The 19,477-nt window shown below is 36.7% G+C and overlaps 1 protein-coding gene across 1 annotated transcript; it reads right to left on the bottom strand.

Moving 5' to 3' along the window:
• Positions 1-449: 449 nt before the first annotated feature.
• leo1 (LEO1 homolog, Paf1/RNA polymerase II complex component) lies at positions 450-19,066 on the bottom strand. Its single transcript, XM_051870742.1, is given in 12 exon segments — positions 450-967; positions 3,530-3,627; positions 5,472-5,661; positions 9,953-10,088; positions 12,102-12,236; positions 12,708-12,887; positions 12,991-13,139; positions 13,991-14,085; positions 14,173-14,277; positions 17,285-17,493; positions 17,495-17,888; positions 18,991-19,066. Coding segments are annotated over 12 exon segments (1,875 nt in total). The 5' UTR covers positions 19,049-19,066; the 3' UTR covers positions 450-841.
• Positions 19,067-19,477: the final 411 nt, after the last annotated feature.

Here is a 19,477-nt window from a genome sequence, read left to right as displayed (position 1 = left end):
ATTTTACCAGGACATGAAGTCCTGCTCAAAATATATTTGCATTTACTCAAAATATATTTTAATATTGGAAATGAATTTTATTGCCCCTTGAAGTATACTTTGTAATACATTTGGCATTTGAAGGTTTAAGCAAAATCCATTTCTGTGGCCTCTCTGTTTACATATATTTAAGCAAATCTGAAATGTCCATCATATACGTAGCATCATTTCTGTTTCATCTTTATTTTCAGACAAAAAAAAAAACCAAAAAAAAAAAAAAATTTGTTTGTTTTGATGCTGTATCTTTAAAACTTCTATATGTACTTATGTTATGATTGGCTAGCTTATTAACCTTTGAAAAGTATAACTCACATTTTTTTTTTTTTATCCTACAGAAAGTGTTTTTAGCAATAATTCACAAAAACTAACAAACAAAAAACCGTCACTGAACAGAAGACAAATAAAAGTGATCAACTTTACCTCTGGAAATTTATTGAGGCCTTTTTGTTAAGGCTATTCAGTGAAATTCAAGCAGAGAAGTGTTCCCCCAACCTTTTTAGTCTTTCATAAATTGACAGTTCAAGGGTCAAACTTTCATGGAGAAACTTTCAGAACATGATTTTATTATAAATGAACATACTGAACATATTACAGTGTAATCTTTCAGTTACACATTTAATAAACAACTAGCAGGCCACATCAAGGTTATTGCTCTTTATTGAAGTGTTGTTATGATGATCTTCAGTCCTTATAAAATATACAAATAACTGCAGATTAGATTTTATGGATTAACAACCTACTTTACTGTGATTAAACAACCACAAAACAATAAAAAAAAAAAAAAAAAAAAAAAAAATGAAAATCACTCGTCTTCCTCCACCTCCTCCTCTTCTTCTTCTTCATCACTGATGACATATTTTTTGGGTTTCTTGGCGGAAGTAGATTCCTCATCTTCCTCTGCTTTTCGCTTTCCAGAGTTCTCTCCCTCCTGAAAGAAATGAAATATTAATTTTTAAAATTCATTTTAATTCCCTAAAGTGCACTAATCAAGGTGTCTTACACCAAGACAAGTCAGAATTTAGTTTTTGAGAACCATTTTCGAGCCTCTCAGAGCTTTATAATTGTTTCTGATACTGTATCTTTAAGACTTCTATATGTAAATGACTTCTGATTATTAGCTAGCCTATTAAAGGGTTAGTTTACCCAAAAATGAAAACTCTATAATCATTTACTCACCCTCATGTCTTTCCAAACCCGCAAGACTTTTGTTCATCTTCGGAACACAAATGAAGATATTTTTAATGAAATCTGAGTGATTTCTGTCCCTCCATTGACAGCTACGCGACTAGCACTTTGACGCTTCAAAAAGTTCATAAAAAGATAGTAAAATGAATCTATATGAATTGAGCAGTTTAGTCCAAATGTATTGAAGATACACGATCGCTTTATATAATGAACAGATTTAAGGCATTTATTCACATATAAACATTCATCAACTCACACATCAGTTGTGGTAAACGGAAGCTCAAGCATGCTTGCTTAACGTGCGAGAACCAATGAGGTTCATTGTCGTGTGTTACGCAGCACGTTTGAGCTTCCGCAAGAGGTTTGTTCTCGCGAGTCAAGCAGATTCGATTGAGCTTCTGCTGATCAATGTTTATGTGAATAAAAGCATAAATTCAATCTGTTCATGATATAAAGTGATTGTGTCTCTTCAGAAAATTTGGACTAAACACTCAAATCATATGGATTAGTTTTAAGATCTCTTTATGAATTTTTTGAAGCATCAAAGCATCAGTCGCGTAGCTGTCAATGGAGGGACAGAAAACGCTCAAACTTCATTAAAAATATCTTCATTTGTGTTCCTAAGATGAACAAAAGTCTTACGGGTTTGGAACAACATGATGGTTAATAAATGACAGAATTTTAATTTTTGGATGAACTAACCCTTTAACCTTTGAAATGTAAACTCCCATTCATTTTCTTCCTATAGCAAATTAACAATTCACTACGATCCTTAAGCAGGATTCACCAATCAGATCCAAGTTTCTGTTACCAAGAAATGGGAATCATGGCAAAAGAACTAAATGTTGTGATTCACCTTAGATGGTTCACCCAAAAATGAAAATTCTGTCATCATTTACTCAACCTCATGTCAGTCCATACACATACGACATTCGTTCATCTTTGGAACACAAAAATATTTTTATTTTAGTCAACCCACTGCAAGTCCACACAACCAAAATGTTCAAGCTTCAAAAAGAACAAAGACATTGTATAAGTAATACATATGAATTGAGTGGTTTAATCAAAGTCCTATGAAGAGAGACAATCACTTTATATGAAGATGAACAGATTTAATTTAGTCTTTTATTCACATATAATCATTGATCAAGGAAATCGTGCTTGCTTTACATGCAAAAACCAATGTGGTTCATTCTCACGTGTCAAGCAGGAGGTGATTAAGACATCTTTAAAGGCTTAGTTCACCCAAAAATGAAAATTCTGTCATTTATTACTCACCCTCATGCCGTTTTACACCCGTAAGACCTTCGTTAAACTTCGGAACGCAAATTGAGATATTTTTGTTTAAATCCGATGACTCCGTGAGGCCTACATAGGGAGCAATGACATTTCCTCTCTCAAGATCCATAAAGGTACTAAAAACATATTTAAATCAGTTCATGTGAGTACAGTGGTTCAATATTATTATAATAAAGTGACGAGAATATTTTTGGTGTGCCAAAAAAACAAAATAACGAATTATTTAGTGATGGCCGATTTCAAAACACAGTTTGAAACAAAACAGTTGAACAAAACAGTTTGGCGGTTTGACACGCGATCCGAATCATGATTCGACACGCTGATTCATTACGCTCCGAATCTTCCTGAACCAGTGTTTTGAAATCGGCCATCACTAAATAAGTCGTTATTTTGTTTTTTTGGCGCACCAAAAATATTCTCGTTGCTTTATAATATTAATATTGAACCACTGTACTCACATGAAATGATTTAAATATGTTTTTAGTACCTTTATGGATCTTGAGAGAGGAAATGTCATTGCTCCCTATGTAGGCCTCACGGAATCATCGGATTTAAACAAAAATATCTTAATTTGTGTTCCGAAGATCAATGAAGGTCTTACGGGTGTAAAACGGCACGAGGGTGAGTAATTAATGACAGAATTTTCATTTTTGGGTGAACTAACCCTTTAACTTTTTGAAGTTTGAACGTTTTGCTGCGTGGACTTTCAATGAATAGACAAATTAAAAATATCTTCATTTGTGTTCAAAGATGAACGGAAGCCTTATGGGTTTAGAACGACAATTGTAAATGATGACAATTTTATTTTTTGTGTGAACTAACCCTTTAAAGTCCTTTAGTTTGGTTCATGGCTTTGATCTCTTTACTGAAGAAAATGAATGGGAAATATACTTTTGTAACCAATGATACCGAAAAAGTGGGCAGTCACTCATGGTTGTGGCATCATAACCATTCCATTTTTGAAGCTTTTTTCCAATAAATGGTCAGTTTGGACTGAAAGTTTCACCTCATCACTGTCCAGTGTCTTGGCCTTCATCAGCCGCTTGGCCTTGTCTTCATCAGAACCTTCATCGCTGTCTGACGAATAGATCCTGGCTCGCTCCTCTATTACCCACAAACAAACAAACAAACATTTAAGCACAGCTCAGAATTCAGGACTCATTTTCAAGCATTCCAGAGAGATGTTCTTTCAGTAAATACCTCTTACTGGCACAAACAAATCAAACCGAACAAACTAATCTAAATCTCAGTCGGACTCCAGCATAATGCAGTATTAAGGAGTCGGCAGGTAATCGGCTAACGGCTGTAACAGTTACTGTCAGTGAGAAAGTGTGTGATTGAGACATGCTGTTTTTGGAACACAAGCTGTTGTTGCAGAGCAGAATGTTCTAGCTGATCGCAGCAGGTCTCAATCTCACTCAAAGAATCTGTTGTGTAGAAACACTGACCCACGGGGGAGCGAGGGAATACAATATAGACTACAGACACAGCACCCCACCGCAGTTCAGAGGCCATTTCAACTGACCTACTTCCTGTAGAGACGGTCATTTTCACACTTACATCTATTGGTGCAGATGCGATTTGTTTTGATGTCAGAGTTCAGTTTGTTTGGTTGGTGTAAAGGGTTTTTCCCAAAAAAAGAGGTTTAGAGGTACCATGTGTCTGAATGGCAACAAGCATATGGATATGATTAGTTTTTGCCCAATACAGCTTATTGGATGAAATAGTTCTGGAGGGCCAAAATCATTGACCAAAAAAGTGCTGTGTAATTAGCGCTTCTCAGATGGCACACTTTGACTGTGTCAGTGTCCATTTTGTACCCACAACGTGGATAAACTACAACAGGTAAACATGTCAGCTTTGTGGATGCTAGGGCTGGGTTGACAATATAATTTAAACAATTTTAATCCATCTTCATTTTGATGAACTGATATCGATTCTTAAATCCCAAGATTGATCTTTTAGTCTATGCTGTTTTCAGTTGATGCATGAACCAAACTTCACTAAACATTATATGTAGCACCTACCATACAATCACAAAACGCTTTGTGACATTTGATGGGAAAGTCTAAGCTTTCAAATAGTCAATTTTATCATGAAATTCAAATGATAAATGTCATTTTGGCGTTCTTTAACGTGGCATGACGGATTGCTGTAGCTGCTTAACTTCAAGCGGCGCATGAACCGATCATCTGTTCAGCTTTACTACTAGTTACAGCACGAAATAAACATGAATGAACATCAGATATGTTGAAAGAAACGGTACAACGAACTGAAAAGTATCATGTCTCATGTAATTGCCCAAATAGTGCCTCAACCGCAGAAAGACGTCAATAAAACAGCTTGAAAACAATGTCACGTATCGTTACATTTGCCTAACTCGTTAGTTTGCTAGGAATAAATAACTCTAGAGAGGATTATTTTGCTAAACATATGCACTATATTACTTTTTTCATTATATTTTTACTTAACCTGTTAGAGATGTCTCATTTACTGCATGTCTGAATAAATCTGTCATGATAATCTGTCAAGTTTTTATAGCCACCATTTAAATGTTTATATTTCAACAAACAAAACAATTAACTGCCTTCTGCGTTTGTATATAATTCAGTGTTGATTATTAAAATAATTTAAAAAATAATAAATAAATAAATAAATAAATTATATATTATGGCTAAATGAACTTTAACTTTGGTAAAAAAAAAAAAAAAAAAAAAAAAGTGTGTCACTAGAAAACAGTTAAACCTTATAAAAAGAGGTGTTGCCAGCTCACTTATTTCATGAAAGGATATTTCAAAGAGGAAACAGACTGGGCAATCTCAGTCATGCATGTACGCTAAATGGGATTTATAAAGTGATCTTTGCAAGGATTTATGATACAATCTGAAAATGTTTGAGCTTTTTATCCACGACGCCCCATGTGTATATATGTTTTGTACGTCACATACCCCTCAGACCTCCACCCTTATATTTGCTCTTGATTGCGGCCAGGCTGATGGATTCTTCACCCTCCTCATCCTCATCATAGCGGTCTGGCTCCAGGTACCCAGCGTTCAGACCTCGCTGATGCTGTTTCTCTCTCATTCGCCTCTGCTGGGACTCACGGCGGATAGATGCACGTAATCTCTCCTCTTCTTTCTGCACAGAGACACACACAAAAAAAAAAAAAGAGAAACTCTGATGTCACTGCAGGATTACACTGAACGAACACATCCACTTCCTAGTTTATCAGTCTGAGTAATGAAAAAGGATTCAAGAACTAAACCTTATTGGATTTAATACATATTTTCAATTACTAAATTTTAACTCCCACACTTTTCACCAGAGAAGTTCCATTACTTTCCCATGACCTCTGCAGTAAATCGTGATATCCATTCCAGATGGCATAAATGGCATTTATTTATGATTTTAATTACCTTGGCCTGAATTTGTATTGTATATACACTACCATTAAAAAAGTTTGGGGTTGGTGAAACTTTTTTGAAAATAGTTTATGATAACCAAAGCAACATTTATTTGATTAAAAAACACATTAAAACAGTAAAATTGTGAAAAAATTATTACAATTCAAAAGAACAGTGTACTTCAGTCTTCGGTGTCAAATGATCCTTCAGAAATCATTCTAATATGCTGATAAGAAATATTTCTTATTATTATTATCAGTGTTGAAAACAGTTGTGCTGCTTCATATTGTGCTGGAAGCCATGAATTTTTAAATAGAAAGGGAAAAAAAAAAAAAAAAAAAAACATTCATTTGAAATACAAATCTTTAACAAAACAAAAATCTCTACTGTAATTTTTGATCAGCCTAGTGCACCCTCACAGAATAGAAGTATTAATAATTTCTTCTTCAAAAAAAATAGAAATAAATATCTTACTGACCCCAAAGGTTTGAAAAGGTATATACAATGTAATTTCAGGCCCAGCTGAGTCATGAACCGGTCCAGGCGGCATAAACAATATTTATCTCAGAAAGCCACTTGTGAAATAATTTTATAGCTCTTCATTTATGACACTTTAATTCCAGCAAAGCTGTCTAATAGTGTCTGGGCATTTGACTGACTTATGGTCACTCATCTGATATGAAATCTGGCTCTTTGGACATTAGAATTCTGGTCAGAGGGAGATAAATGAGTGAGAGGAATTAGATAAAAACATTTACAACACTCCACTTTAGTTGTCAGCCAATCTGTTTAGATAACACAGCTCAAATCATACGTGCATAACCTGCTGCTGCCAAGATCTGTTGTGTTTGTGAGGAAACATTCTACATGCCGAGATGGCCTAATCTTCACAGACTCTGATAAGTCCGTTATGTGACCACTGTCTTATGCAATAACTTATCAGATTTTTACAATAAGATTTTCTGAAATAAAATGATAATAATGGAGTCATTGTGTGTAATGTTGTCCTTTAAAGGCCCCGATATACTCATGGCGAAGTTCTTTTTTGTTCCTTGCTTAGGGGTAAAAAGAAGTTTTAAATGTGTGACCAGCGGTATAGTGTTAGCAAACACCCTGAAGGTTTAGATGATTATGTAAATGTGTTGGGCGCTTTCCTTTCAACAACAAAATAAACACAACAATAATGACAGTGGTGAGAAAACAGCAGATAAGATAGCATCCGATCATAGCGATAGGGATATGTTTGCACCAGCTCTGCAAATCAGCAATTCCATTAAAGTCACATTACATCAGGAGATCGCTTTAAAGCAGCAGCTTTATAGCAGAGTTCTGCACGTGGGCGGGTTCCCACGGGTACCCGACGGGTGAACTGCTAATATTTCATGTAACGGTTGGAACATTTACTTTGACATTTGCGGTGCGGGTCGGTAATCAATAGGCAAGACTATTTTGACTCAATTCGGTACCCACTGATAGGCAGCTGCTTTCAAACGGTCCCGTGCTCTGAAGAGCGTCAAAGGCTTAATTACCACGAGATTTGCAGCGTTGAGCATTGCAGCCAATCACGTGATTGACAGCTTCAGTCATTAATGGAGCGCTCTTTGCTCGCTTAAATTCTGTATATAATCCATTCACAATTCAATTTGAATAAAAGTTTTATTTTTCATGCTTGTAAGAGGACCGATGGCCACAAATACATGGCAGAGTTTTAGGAGAGACAACCGCATTTAAATACAGAGTGAATCCGCTAAAATGTCCCCAATATTATATGACAGTAAAGCCTCATATTTGGCTATGTTCTTTTAATTTATGGAGACCTCTAAGCGTCTATATAGCCTATGGTGTGCTTTATGCACATTTGTTCAACATAGCCTGTATGGGCAGTTTGTTCACATGATGTAGGCAAAAGTTTTGTATTGTTACACGACGGATGCACGTTCATCTTTGTTTTCCTGTTAATTATTACCATGTTGGGCTGCGTGTCTATTTTTATTAAATGCATCAACTCAGAATTTAGTAGATTTAAAGGGTTAGTTTACCCAAAATGAAAATTCTGTCATTAATTACTCACCCACACCCGGACCTTTGTTTATCTTCGGAACAAAAATTAAGATATTTTTGATACGCTCTCCGAACCACTGATTTGAAACAAAAGATCCGTAAAGCTTCGAAGCTTCATGAAGCAGTGCTTTGAAATCACCCATCACTAGATATTGTTGAATAAAGTCATTATTTTGTTTTTTGGCGCATAAAAAAGTATTCTCGTTGCTTCAATAACATTAAGGTAGTCACATGAACTGTTTTAAAAAATATTTTTTAGTATCTTTCTGGGCATTTGAAAGTCTAAGTTAACTTGCTCTCAATGCAGGCCTCACGAGCCATCAGATTTTATCAAAAATATCTTAATTTGTGTTCTGAAGATGAAAGAAGGTCTTACGGGTGTAGAACGACATGATGGTGAGTAATTAATGACAGAATTTTCATTTTTGGGTGAACTAACCCTTTAATGCGGGTGTGTTTCAAGTCACAGTCTTTGTTAAAGGGGTCGGGTCAGGCAGGGAATTAAATTAGTGCTGCTGTCGGAAAACAGTCGGGTGTTCTATTAAGTAATGCAGATGCGGGGCGGGTTTACCAAACAGGACCGTGCAGGACTCTGCTTTACAGTATTAAACATGAAAAAATAGTGTCAGTGTCCCTTTACATTAGAATTACAACTTCTGTTTCTACTATAAAGCGACTCTCCAGCTTGTTCATGTTTTTACTCGGGAACATCTGACCTCGATGGGCTGAACAGAAGAAATGAGCCGGGGAAGATTTCCATGTCAAAGAAGGCGGAGTCTCAGAGCACACCTACCTATAAAATCATCGCTACGGACCAATGATAGCTCCTTTGTGTTTACCAGCCAGAGGGAACTTTTTGTTTTGGCCTGATTTTGTTCAAAATGGCGTCACACCAGTTTGTTCTTTGATTTCGTTTTAAGTATATCGGGCTCTTAAGATTCAAAACATAATGCTTAAACTGCCTTTGGAGGACAGCCCTATGGCCTAGTTTACTCCTAAAACACCAGGGTTTCAGGAAGAAGAGCTTTTTATTAAAGGATTAGTCCACTTTCACATAAAAATTCTGATAATTTACTCACCCCCATGTCATCCAAGATGTCCATGTCCTTCTTTCTTAAGTCGAAAAGAAATTAGGGTTTTTGATGAAAACATTCCAGGATTATTCTCCTTATAGTGGACTTCAATGGATTCCAAATGGTTGAATGTCAAAATTAGTTTTAATGCAGCTTCAAAGGGCTTTAAACGATACCAGACGAGTAATAAGGGTCTGATCTAGCGAAACGATCAGTCATTTTCTTAAAAAATAAAATAAAAAATACAAATGTATATGCTTTATAAACACAAATGATCGCTTTGCAAGTGCCTTCCCTATTCAACTTATGGAACGAACGCGGCGCCAGTTCCGTTTTTTCTAGTAGAATAGGGAAGGCGTAGGACATACAGCGTAAGCTTTTTGAAGAATACTGAAGGCGGAATGGCGAAGCACTTGCAAGGCGATCATGTGTTTATAAAGCATATACATTTGTATTTTTTTTATGAAAATGGCCGATCGTTTCGCTAGATAAGACCCTTATTCCTCGTCTGGTATCGTTTAAAGCCCTTTGAAGCTGCACTACAACTAATTTTGACATTCAACCGTTTGGAGTCCATTGAAGTCCACTATAAGGAGAATAATCCTGGAATGTTTTCATCAAAAACCTTAATTTCTTTTCGACTTAAGAAAGAAGGACATGGACATCTTGGATGACATGGGGGTGAGTAAATTATCAGGAAATTTTTATTTGAAAGTGGACTAATCCTTTAAGGAGGATACAAGTTATGATATAACCTCCCTCTGAAAACACACTGCATTTCTGTGTTGATATGAATCCCACTAAATTTTCCATCAGTCTTGGTCTAAACCCAAATCCCTTTGCGGAGTTCAAGTATGTTTGTGTGTGTGTGTGTGTGTGTGTGTGTTCTACCTTGATCATCTCATTTCTCTGGGACTCTGGGTCTCTGCCAGCCATGGGCAGAATTCGGATCTTCTGTGTCTTTGAGCAGCGGTCCGCAAGAGAGAGGGTCATTTTCCTGTGTGTGGCGCTGTCTGTGGAGTGAGGTCTACAAACGCAATTGCATGTCAGCAACATGTAGAAATACACACACAAGCATCCTGAAGTGTGATATGCTTCATTTAAACTATTTTAAACATTTTTAATTTTATTAATTTTATAATTTTTCATTTTATTATTTAATTTAATTATTACAAATGCATATTACTTGTGCATGATGGGACATTTGTACTTTTAAAAGAAATTTGTACTCTTTTAAACATTCAAAACTTAAATTTAAAACTAAAATCTTGATGTTGACAAAACAACATCCATGTTATTGGTCAACCCTAAGAGACCTCTGCTGGTGGATTAGTTGACTAGCTGCTGATTTAATAAATAACCCATCTGCTAAAACTCTTACCAAAGTTTAGTTCTAAACTAAAAGATATTTCAGTGAAACTCAGGTTTTTCCCTGAGAATATCATTATAAAATATTTGGTTGAAGTCCTGGATGCTGATTGTTCAATACATCACTCCAGTCATGATAAAACATGATATAATTACAGCTATGATGTGAATTATTAAATGTAATCTTAACGAAAATATTAAAGATTCAAAATGTCTTGAAAATGTTTTTATTATGGGGTAGTCTTATAAAAACAGTAATTCTTTTGTGGCCTTTAGAGACAAATTTTAACTAATTTAAAAAAAAAAAAATACATATATTTATAGTTTAGAAATCTTTTCATTACTACTGGAGCTGCCATTTTGCCAAGTTTCAAATAATTATTAAACAGCAAGCACAAACTATACAAAAGCGGCTGCCCTTCAGGTGCACTCAGTGTCCGAATTCACTCACTTGTTTTCTGTCACTCCCTCAGATGAACTATATTAGTGGACTAATGTAGGGAATTGTGAATGAGGGTATAGGGGGCGATTTCGAACACAGCCCTTGATTAGCTGGTTCAAATGTGTTTAATTGGGGTTGGTGCTAAACACTGCAGGATGGTAGATCTCCAGGAGTAGGGTTGGAGACCCCTGGTTTACCCCTATACACAAAGTGTATAGCACTGAACTGAACATGCATAAAATAAAGTTAAACATATTTATTAAATTTATATATGGCTTGCAATACAGGTTATATAATATGAGGGACAATACTGGTATGAAATTTTATACTGGCTTAAATGGAGGAACATCATGAATGAAACTTACTTGAAAACAACAACAGTTCCTATAACAATAGCCCTAAAATGTATAGTTTTTCTTGCAATCATGCCTCTCGTGTGTACAGGTACTTTTCATAATTTTTTTTTTTAGAAAAATACATTCAATGCAGTGGGAGTGAGACTCAAGCGGTGGTCATGGTAACAATACCTGCTTATGACAGTGAGTGAAAATGTCACTAAAGGCTGATGAGGACTTGAGGATGATGGAACCGGAAGTGCTAAAATGCTAAAAGGCTAAAAGGTTTGGCCTACAAAAATATGTAATCCATGCAGCACTGCTTAGCAAAAATTGCCCCATAGCACCACCTAGCGTCCAACCAGTGATATATCACCACTACTAATACTATTGCTGCATCCAAAAGCTGAAAAATGCTGCCTCTACAGGCAGGATACAGAGGTAGGAAGGCAACAAGACACATCTGAATACAATGATAATACAGTTTAAAGGCAGCATAGATGTATCTTTTGAAAGAAAAAATATGGCGTCTGAAAGTTGCGGTTGGTGGTGAGTTTGTGTTTAAAAGTACATTATTGACCAACTTTTTCCACTTTTGATGTCATTTCTAGTAAGAAATTAATATTGTAGTAATTACATATTTGTTTAGTTATCACCAAAGCTCTCTCTATTTTGTTGTAATAGATCATTAAACTGCTGCCTCAGAAATCTGTCTGAAATTAGTTGAGATACCTTAGTGCGTAAACACTGCCTGCAAAGTCATTGCCTGATAGGGCAGCGAGGCAACAAGTCAGCTGCATTATAAGCTTTCAAATGCAGCCAATCACTGCTGTAGAAGAAACACGCACGTACGCACGTGTGTGTGTGTGTGTGTGTGTGTGTGTGTGTGACGCACCTGAAGGTGAGTTTGGTCTTGAACACAGCCTGACCCTGCAGTCCTGTGCCCTGGCGGATGAACAGGTGGTTGTGGTCACCTTGCAGTGGAGCTTTATACACGTCAAACACCTCATTCCCCAGGTGCAGAGACATGCTACAGAACGAGAAGAGTGAGGCTGATTTCCATATTTCTGCAGCATCTTATCATCTGAGCAACTTAATATTCAACAATATTGTTGATTTGACTGCACTGACACTATTGGATGAGAACTGAACTGAGCTGGATGATGATGTCACTGTTTTTCCTCAGAACTGCTTTATAGATTAACTGAACTAATTTAATAATTGATGGTCTTTACAACAGACCTGAATCAACACTGAACTGACTTCAGCTGAATAATGACACCATTTTCTTTTAGAGCAGCTGTACAGCCGAAATGAACTTGTTGTACAGCATCATTGAATCATTTTCCTGTTATCACTGTAAAGCTGCTCTGAAACCATCTGTATTGTATAAAGCACTATATAAATAAAGGTGACTTGACTTGAAAGGTGACAATAATCAGTGCCTTCTGAAATGATTCTATGCAGTTATTCACCACAAATTCTGCATGCGTCTCCTCACCTTCCGTCGGACCATTTAACGATCCGTGCGTTGCTCTCCTTGATTTCAATGCCCTCCTCATCACGCCTAGAGCGCCACCTGATGGTGTTCTCCACCTTCAGCTTGAGACGGGTCCGTCCTTCCTCATCTAACATCTCCTCATCCTCGAATTCATCCTCATAGTATTGAGGGTCAAACGGCCTGTGAAGAAACAGTGAGAGAGGTGACAAACTGCTGACTGACTAGGATTGTTAGGATGGAGCATTTAGCAACTCCTTCAGTTCTCATGTAGACATCCACACACCTGGGCTCCACACTGAGAAAGTTGGGTAATTTGACGAAGTACAGCTCACTGCCCAGATCTGTGCTGACTTTGGGAATCTCCACTTCGATTCTCGTCTCTGGAGCCGGCTCCTCCTCGGGCTGATCTCCCTCCAGACCATCCTCACCATCCTATTTATTCAGTTCAGATCAATTCAATTGATCAGCAATTTGCATATTGAAGGGTTAGTTTAATTTAAGGTGATATTGTTAGTGTAATTAATTTGCTGTTATTAGTATAGCAAGTACATGTAACTGTCACCTTGAAATAAAGTATTACCTTCTTAAAAAAAAAAAAAAAAAAAAAAAACAGTAAAATATAACAACCTAACCTAACTCAACCTAAGTGTTAGAGAGGTTGAATATTGTGTAAATCTAAATTATGACAGTTTTGGGAGCAAGAAACAGGAATGCAACCTCATCAAGGGTGAGAAAGGTGACAAGATGCCCAAAATGTAATTATTATTATTAAAAATACTTTTTCATTCAATTAAAATAGTAATATTTATGGCCGTCTTAATTTATGCTTTCAAAAGTTAAAGTCACCATGAAATCAAAAAAGACAATTACTATTTTTAATGGAATATTGCAGTATTTATTATAAATGATTTATCAGTGCACATCTTTATTTTTTTAATGTGCCTCGTAATCTTTAATCAAAATATTTTCCCCTCCCTCTTGCAGTGCCTTGTTTGTCGGCGTGAGGGCGGGACAACCTGTCACTCACATGACATCACAGCAATAGCAAACCACAACAATACAATCAATTCCCAATGGACAAAATCAAGTGCCGCCCTACATTATCTGGTTCGTGAACCCATTTCACTCGAATATACGTCACAATAGTGAAGAAAAGCCTATCACAACTTCTGTTTAATCATATTTCAAACCGCATAAGAAAGGTGGCTTAAGAAAATCTGCAAAATTTCATTAGTTATTCAGCAGATTCATTTTTTCTGATGTTGTGCGTTTAAAAGTCTCACCATTGGCTGCCCAGGTGTGAGAGGTTTCTCTGCGTCACTGTCTGATGAAATATCATCTGCTTCCCCGAACAGATCATTTGCTGCGGGCTTCTTACCTACATGCACACAAACACAGAGTTTAACAGAGCTTCTGTGTGTAGAACACCGTGTTTCATCACAGAAAGTGTCTGTCTGTCACTCACCCCCCCTCTGTGAATCACGGTCAGAATCCGAGTCAGAGTCTGAAGCTATTTTTTTCTTTTTCTTGCGTGTGAAATCATCTTCGCTGTCACTGCCCTTGATAGATTCTGAAATGAATGACCACAAACAAAAAGGATTTGTTAGAATAAACATGTTAATATCAGAAAACAGAAATATAACATCTCAGGTGTTGTCCGAGAAGGTAGTCCTTTATTTTTTGCCACAAATACAATAGCTATGTTCACAACATGCATGCAAATAATCTGTTATCAATCATATTGATTACAGACTGAAAAGGTTTCACGTAAATGCCTCATTAAATTGAGCTTTATCCAAATTAAATTCAAACTGAAAGGGGGGTGAAGACCTGAAATAATCTGATCAATTATTTACTCAATTATGTATGAATAATTATCATTAATTACCCACCATTATGTCGTTCCAAACCTGGAAGACATTTGTTCATCTTCAAACACAAATCAAGATCTTTTTAATGAAATCTGAGAGCTTTCTGTCCCTCCATTGACAGCCTACACAACTACCACTTTCAAGCCCCAGAAAGGTAGTAAAAATATCATAAAAGTAATCCATGTGACTCCAGTAATTTAAATCAAAAATTTATGTAGCGATGCAGATGCTTTGTTTGCGAAAAAAAAAAAATTACCACTATATTTACAAAATATTAATCTCCAATGTGCATTCACAAGAGCACCACAGCGTATGTGTGTTGTGTTGACGCAAGAGCAGACGTTGTAAATAAAGTGGTGAATTTGTTTTTGTTTTTTGCACAAGAAAACCACCTGAAGTCTGAAGTTTCATAAAGTGTCACATGGAATACTTTAATGATGTCTTTACTACCTTGCTGGGGCTTGAAACAAAGTCCTGCACGCGGGCGGGTACCCAACGGGTGACCTGCCAAATTTTATGTAACGGGTAGAATAATATTTACATGTCGGGTGCAGTGAGGGTGGACTGCGGGTCCAATAGCCAAGACTATTCCAACTCAATTCGGTGCATTTGACAGCTGCTTTCAAATGGTCCCGTGCTTATTTGTGTTCACGCTCTGTCTGAAGACCGTTAAAGGCTTCTAATTACAGCAGGATTTGCAGCGCTGAGCATTGTAGCCAATCGCGCTGCATCTGATTGAAAGCTATAGTGATAATATTAAAGGGAGCGCGCTTTGCTCGCTATATGTATTTAATATAGGCTATTCACAATAATAAAAAAATAAAAGTTTTAAAATATTTTTTGTGCTGCTACAAAGAGGACCAGCGGCCAGGTAAACACTGCTGATTTTCAGAAGAGACAACCGCGTTTAAATGCTGAGTGAATCTGCTAAAATATTTACTAGCTTTAAGCTTACAGTTAAACAGGCCTACTAAAACGTTCTTTGTTCTATTATTTTACTTGTGTTGTTTAATGTAATGTTTAATTAAATGCAGCGACATAATGCCTAATGTCGGTTTTATGGCTTGCGTTAGGCTGCATGAGAAAATGATTTAATGCGGGTGCAGATCGGGTTGCGGTTTTTATGTCAAATGGGTCGGGTACGGGCTAAAATTAGTATTTCAGTCAGATATCGGGTCGGGTATGCGGTTAATAACTGCGGGTGCTGGTTTATCAAACAGGACCCATGCAGGACTCCGGCTTGAAAGTGGTAGTTGCGCAGGCTGTCAATGGAGGGACAGAAAGCTCTTAGATTTCATTAAAGGATTAGTTCACTTTCAAATGAAAATTACCCCAAGCTTTACTCAGCCTCAAGCCATCCTAGGTGTATATGACTTTTCTTCTTTCTGATGAGCACAATCGGAGAAATCTTAATAAATATCCTGACGCATCCAAGCTTTATAATGGCAGTGAGCGAGGATCAACAATTATGAGCTTTAGAAAGTGCTTCCATCCACATCCATCCATCATAAATGTGTACTCCACACAGCTCCAGGGGTTAATAAAGGCCTTCTGAAGTCAAGCGATGCATGATTTGTGTAAAAAAGAAAATATCCATATTTAACAAGTTATGAAGTAAAATATCTAGCTTCCGCAAGATTGCCTTCCACATTCTACTTACGAAGAAAGTGTAAAACTCTCGCAGTTCAAAAAGCTTACGCTACGCCCTATGCCTTCCCTAATCAACTTATGGAAAATACTTAACTGACATGCCGCCAGTTCCATTTTTTTTTTTTCATAATTTGAATGCCTTTATTAACCCTCCGGAGCCGTGTGGAATATGATGTGGATGGAAAAACTTTCTTCAGCTCATATTTGTTGATCCTCGCTCACTGCCGTTATAAAGCTCTGGTGCGTCAGGATATTTATTAATATTTCTCAGATTGTGTTCATCAGAAAGAAGAAAGTCATATACACCTAGGATGGCTTGAGGGTGAGTAAAGCTTGGGGTAATTTTAATTTGAAAGTAAACTAATCCTTTAAAAAAGATCTTAATTTGTGTTCCGAAGATGAACAAATGTCTTACAGGTTTGGAACGACATGAGGGTGAGTAATTAATGACAGAATTTTTATTTTTGGGTGAACTAACCCTTTAATCCCACTATCTTCTCAACTGGATTCAAAAATACCTTGCGCACATGCACAGTGCCATTTATGATGTTTATATGTCAGCTTTTTTAATAGATATGTCATAAAGGCTCAAAAAAATTAAAAATTAAATACCCCCATTTTTTGTGTGCCATTATCACAATTCTAAACAAAAATGTAAAACAGACTGCAAAGAATAGAGCTCATATAAAGAGAACTTTCAGAATATGAAATTGTACTGAATTCATTTGGATTGACAAAACTTAGTGCATGTAAACATATGTAATGCTACAAGTTTCAAAAGACACACTGAACTCCTTTAACACTTACTTAAACATGAGACAGATGTTAATACCCGCAGATCAGATCACTTCAATCGATACGATTTTTCCCCCTAACCAGTTCAGCACAAATCTCGCCCTACAGTCAATTTCATTGGGTAAGGTTAGGGCTTAGTATTAGTTGTAAGTAACATTATGTAGGCAATCAGCACTGAGATTTACATGACCAATGAAATGCGACTTTGGGGCGAAGTTTGAGCTGAACTCATTTGGCAATCACACTGCCAATATACCTCACCTGATTTTTGTCTTTCCCCTTCATCGTCAGAATGGTCCCTTTCATCATCTGAGTTCTGCTGTTTGTCCTCATCCTCTGATTGGTCACTTTTTCCATCCCCACCCCACTTCTCATCTCCGGAATGGACATCTTTCCCTGACCCCTCTCCATCTGAATGAGGTGTGCCAGGATCTGAATGACCGCTTCCTGCTTCTGAGCGTGGGCTGCCCAGCCTCTGACACTGGACTTCCACTTCCTCTGTCAGACCTGTGGCTTCCTGCTCCTGAGGCTGGGCTCCCTACATCTGATCTGTGGCCCCTCTCATCATCATCGTCCTCGTCCTCCTCGTGATGGCCCTCTGACCCACTGTGTTCATTGTCTGAATGCATGCTCGCCTCTGATTGGTTGCCTGATCGCTCTGACTGGCTGCCGCTGTGCTGGCTGCCACTGTGCTGGCTCCCGCGCTCGTCTTCACTGTCATCTCCAAACAGCTCTTTATTGCTTGGCTTTCCCCCATCTTCATCCTCATCTTCGTCACGATCTCTGTCGCTCTCACTGCCAGAAGCATTGCTGGCAGATCTGGGTCTCTCATGCTCTGATTCAGAGCCAGAACCAGAGCCGGACTCTGGAGGAAACACATCAACGCATACACTAATTTATTAACTTGTCATTTAGGATATGCTTTTATCCAAACTGACTTACAGTATACTTGAGTTTAACTTCAATATGGAACAGACCATAAACGAGTCCCTAAGAAACATTTTACATCCCAAATAGAGCTACGTAATGAGGAATTTTTCAGAATGTAACAGTTATATAATTGTACAGCTAGTAATTGTTTATTCATTTTAATTAATCGGTCAATGCCATAAGAGTGTCTTCAATTTAAAAAAATTTTTTTTTTTTTTTTTCTTCTATAAATATGAATTATGAATCAAATGTCATTGAGATTTTGGGAAGTTGCACCACATGACATTTTAAAACCTGAAATAACATTGCCTTGTCATACAAAAGTTAAATTATGTGATATTTAAAGAAAGAGTTATTGAGCTTTATCTTGACAGACAATCATAAGGGGACTTCTCTGATATCATATTTTAGAGATATCTCTCTGATGTCAGAGTTTTTTTCTGCATTTGGTTGGACAGTGTGACTGACTTGAAAAGAATATTTAAAAAAATATATATATATTAATTATAAACAGCAAAGCAGGTTTATTTAAAAAAAATATCACAGTTGTATAATCATGACATTTAATTTCTAATTGCAAAAATTAATAATAATAGTAGCATGCACATTGTGGGAGAGGTTTATTCAAGTCAAATTTAAACTGCACTTTTTTTAAATACATTTTAGAATACAATATCTTTCTTGATAGGGTAAATAAATGGACATTTTCCCTAATATAATTTACATCTAAAAGTGCACTATGAATATTACATACAAAATAGACGTATTTGGAAAGACTACTGCATTTATAATAGATCATAAAGTTTTCAAATACTTGTAATTGTGGGCGACATTTTTGGTTACCGTGGTTATTTTGTGAGAATACCGGATCTAACCGTACTAAAAAAACGGGATGAAAAACTGTATGCAGTGCTGAAGCAATGACCGTCTTATAAATGCACATACCGCTAAACGAGAGCTATATTGAGAGAAACATATTTAATAAAAGAATGAAACACATTTTCAATGATTAATGCAATAATACAAGTGTAAAGTACCTCGTTGCTCATTGTCACTATCGCCATCACTACCGAACAGCTCGTCCATGTCCGCCATTCTCACCGGCTGTAAATAACGATCAACATCCGGGTGAAGGTTTGTACACTTAAAGCGGCAGTAACACTTTATAAAATAAAAGCCCTTTTCATAAAGTAAAAGCCCTGGAGAGATTTCATACAGACGAAAGCCTCTTACAACAGTGAATCATTCGGCTAATAGATTTGTTTGAGTGCCAAACGCTTTGCCTTGAAAGAGCGAGATATCCATCTAATTTGTAATGCGTATTTTACTTTTTTGTATGAAAGGAATCAATAAAATGAAAGATAAAACAAGAACTTTACAATTAATAATAAACATAGTAAGTGTTCTCATTGTTTAATTGTTTTCAACATCTCACATCTGGGTTTTCATGACCCTTTAATTATGCTCCAGTTAATTCCTTTGGATAACATACATATATATATATATATATATATATATATATAT

Source organism: Ctenopharyngodon idella, chromosome 18 (assembly GCF_019924925.1).
Source record: "Ctenopharyngodon idella isolate HZGC_01 chromosome 18, HZGC01, whole genome shotgun sequence".
Taxonomy (NCBI): Eukaryota; Metazoa; Chordata; class Actinopteri; order Cypriniformes; family Xenocyprididae; genus Ctenopharyngodon; species Ctenopharyngodon idella.
This window is presented reverse-complemented; position numbering and strand designations above follow the sequence as displayed.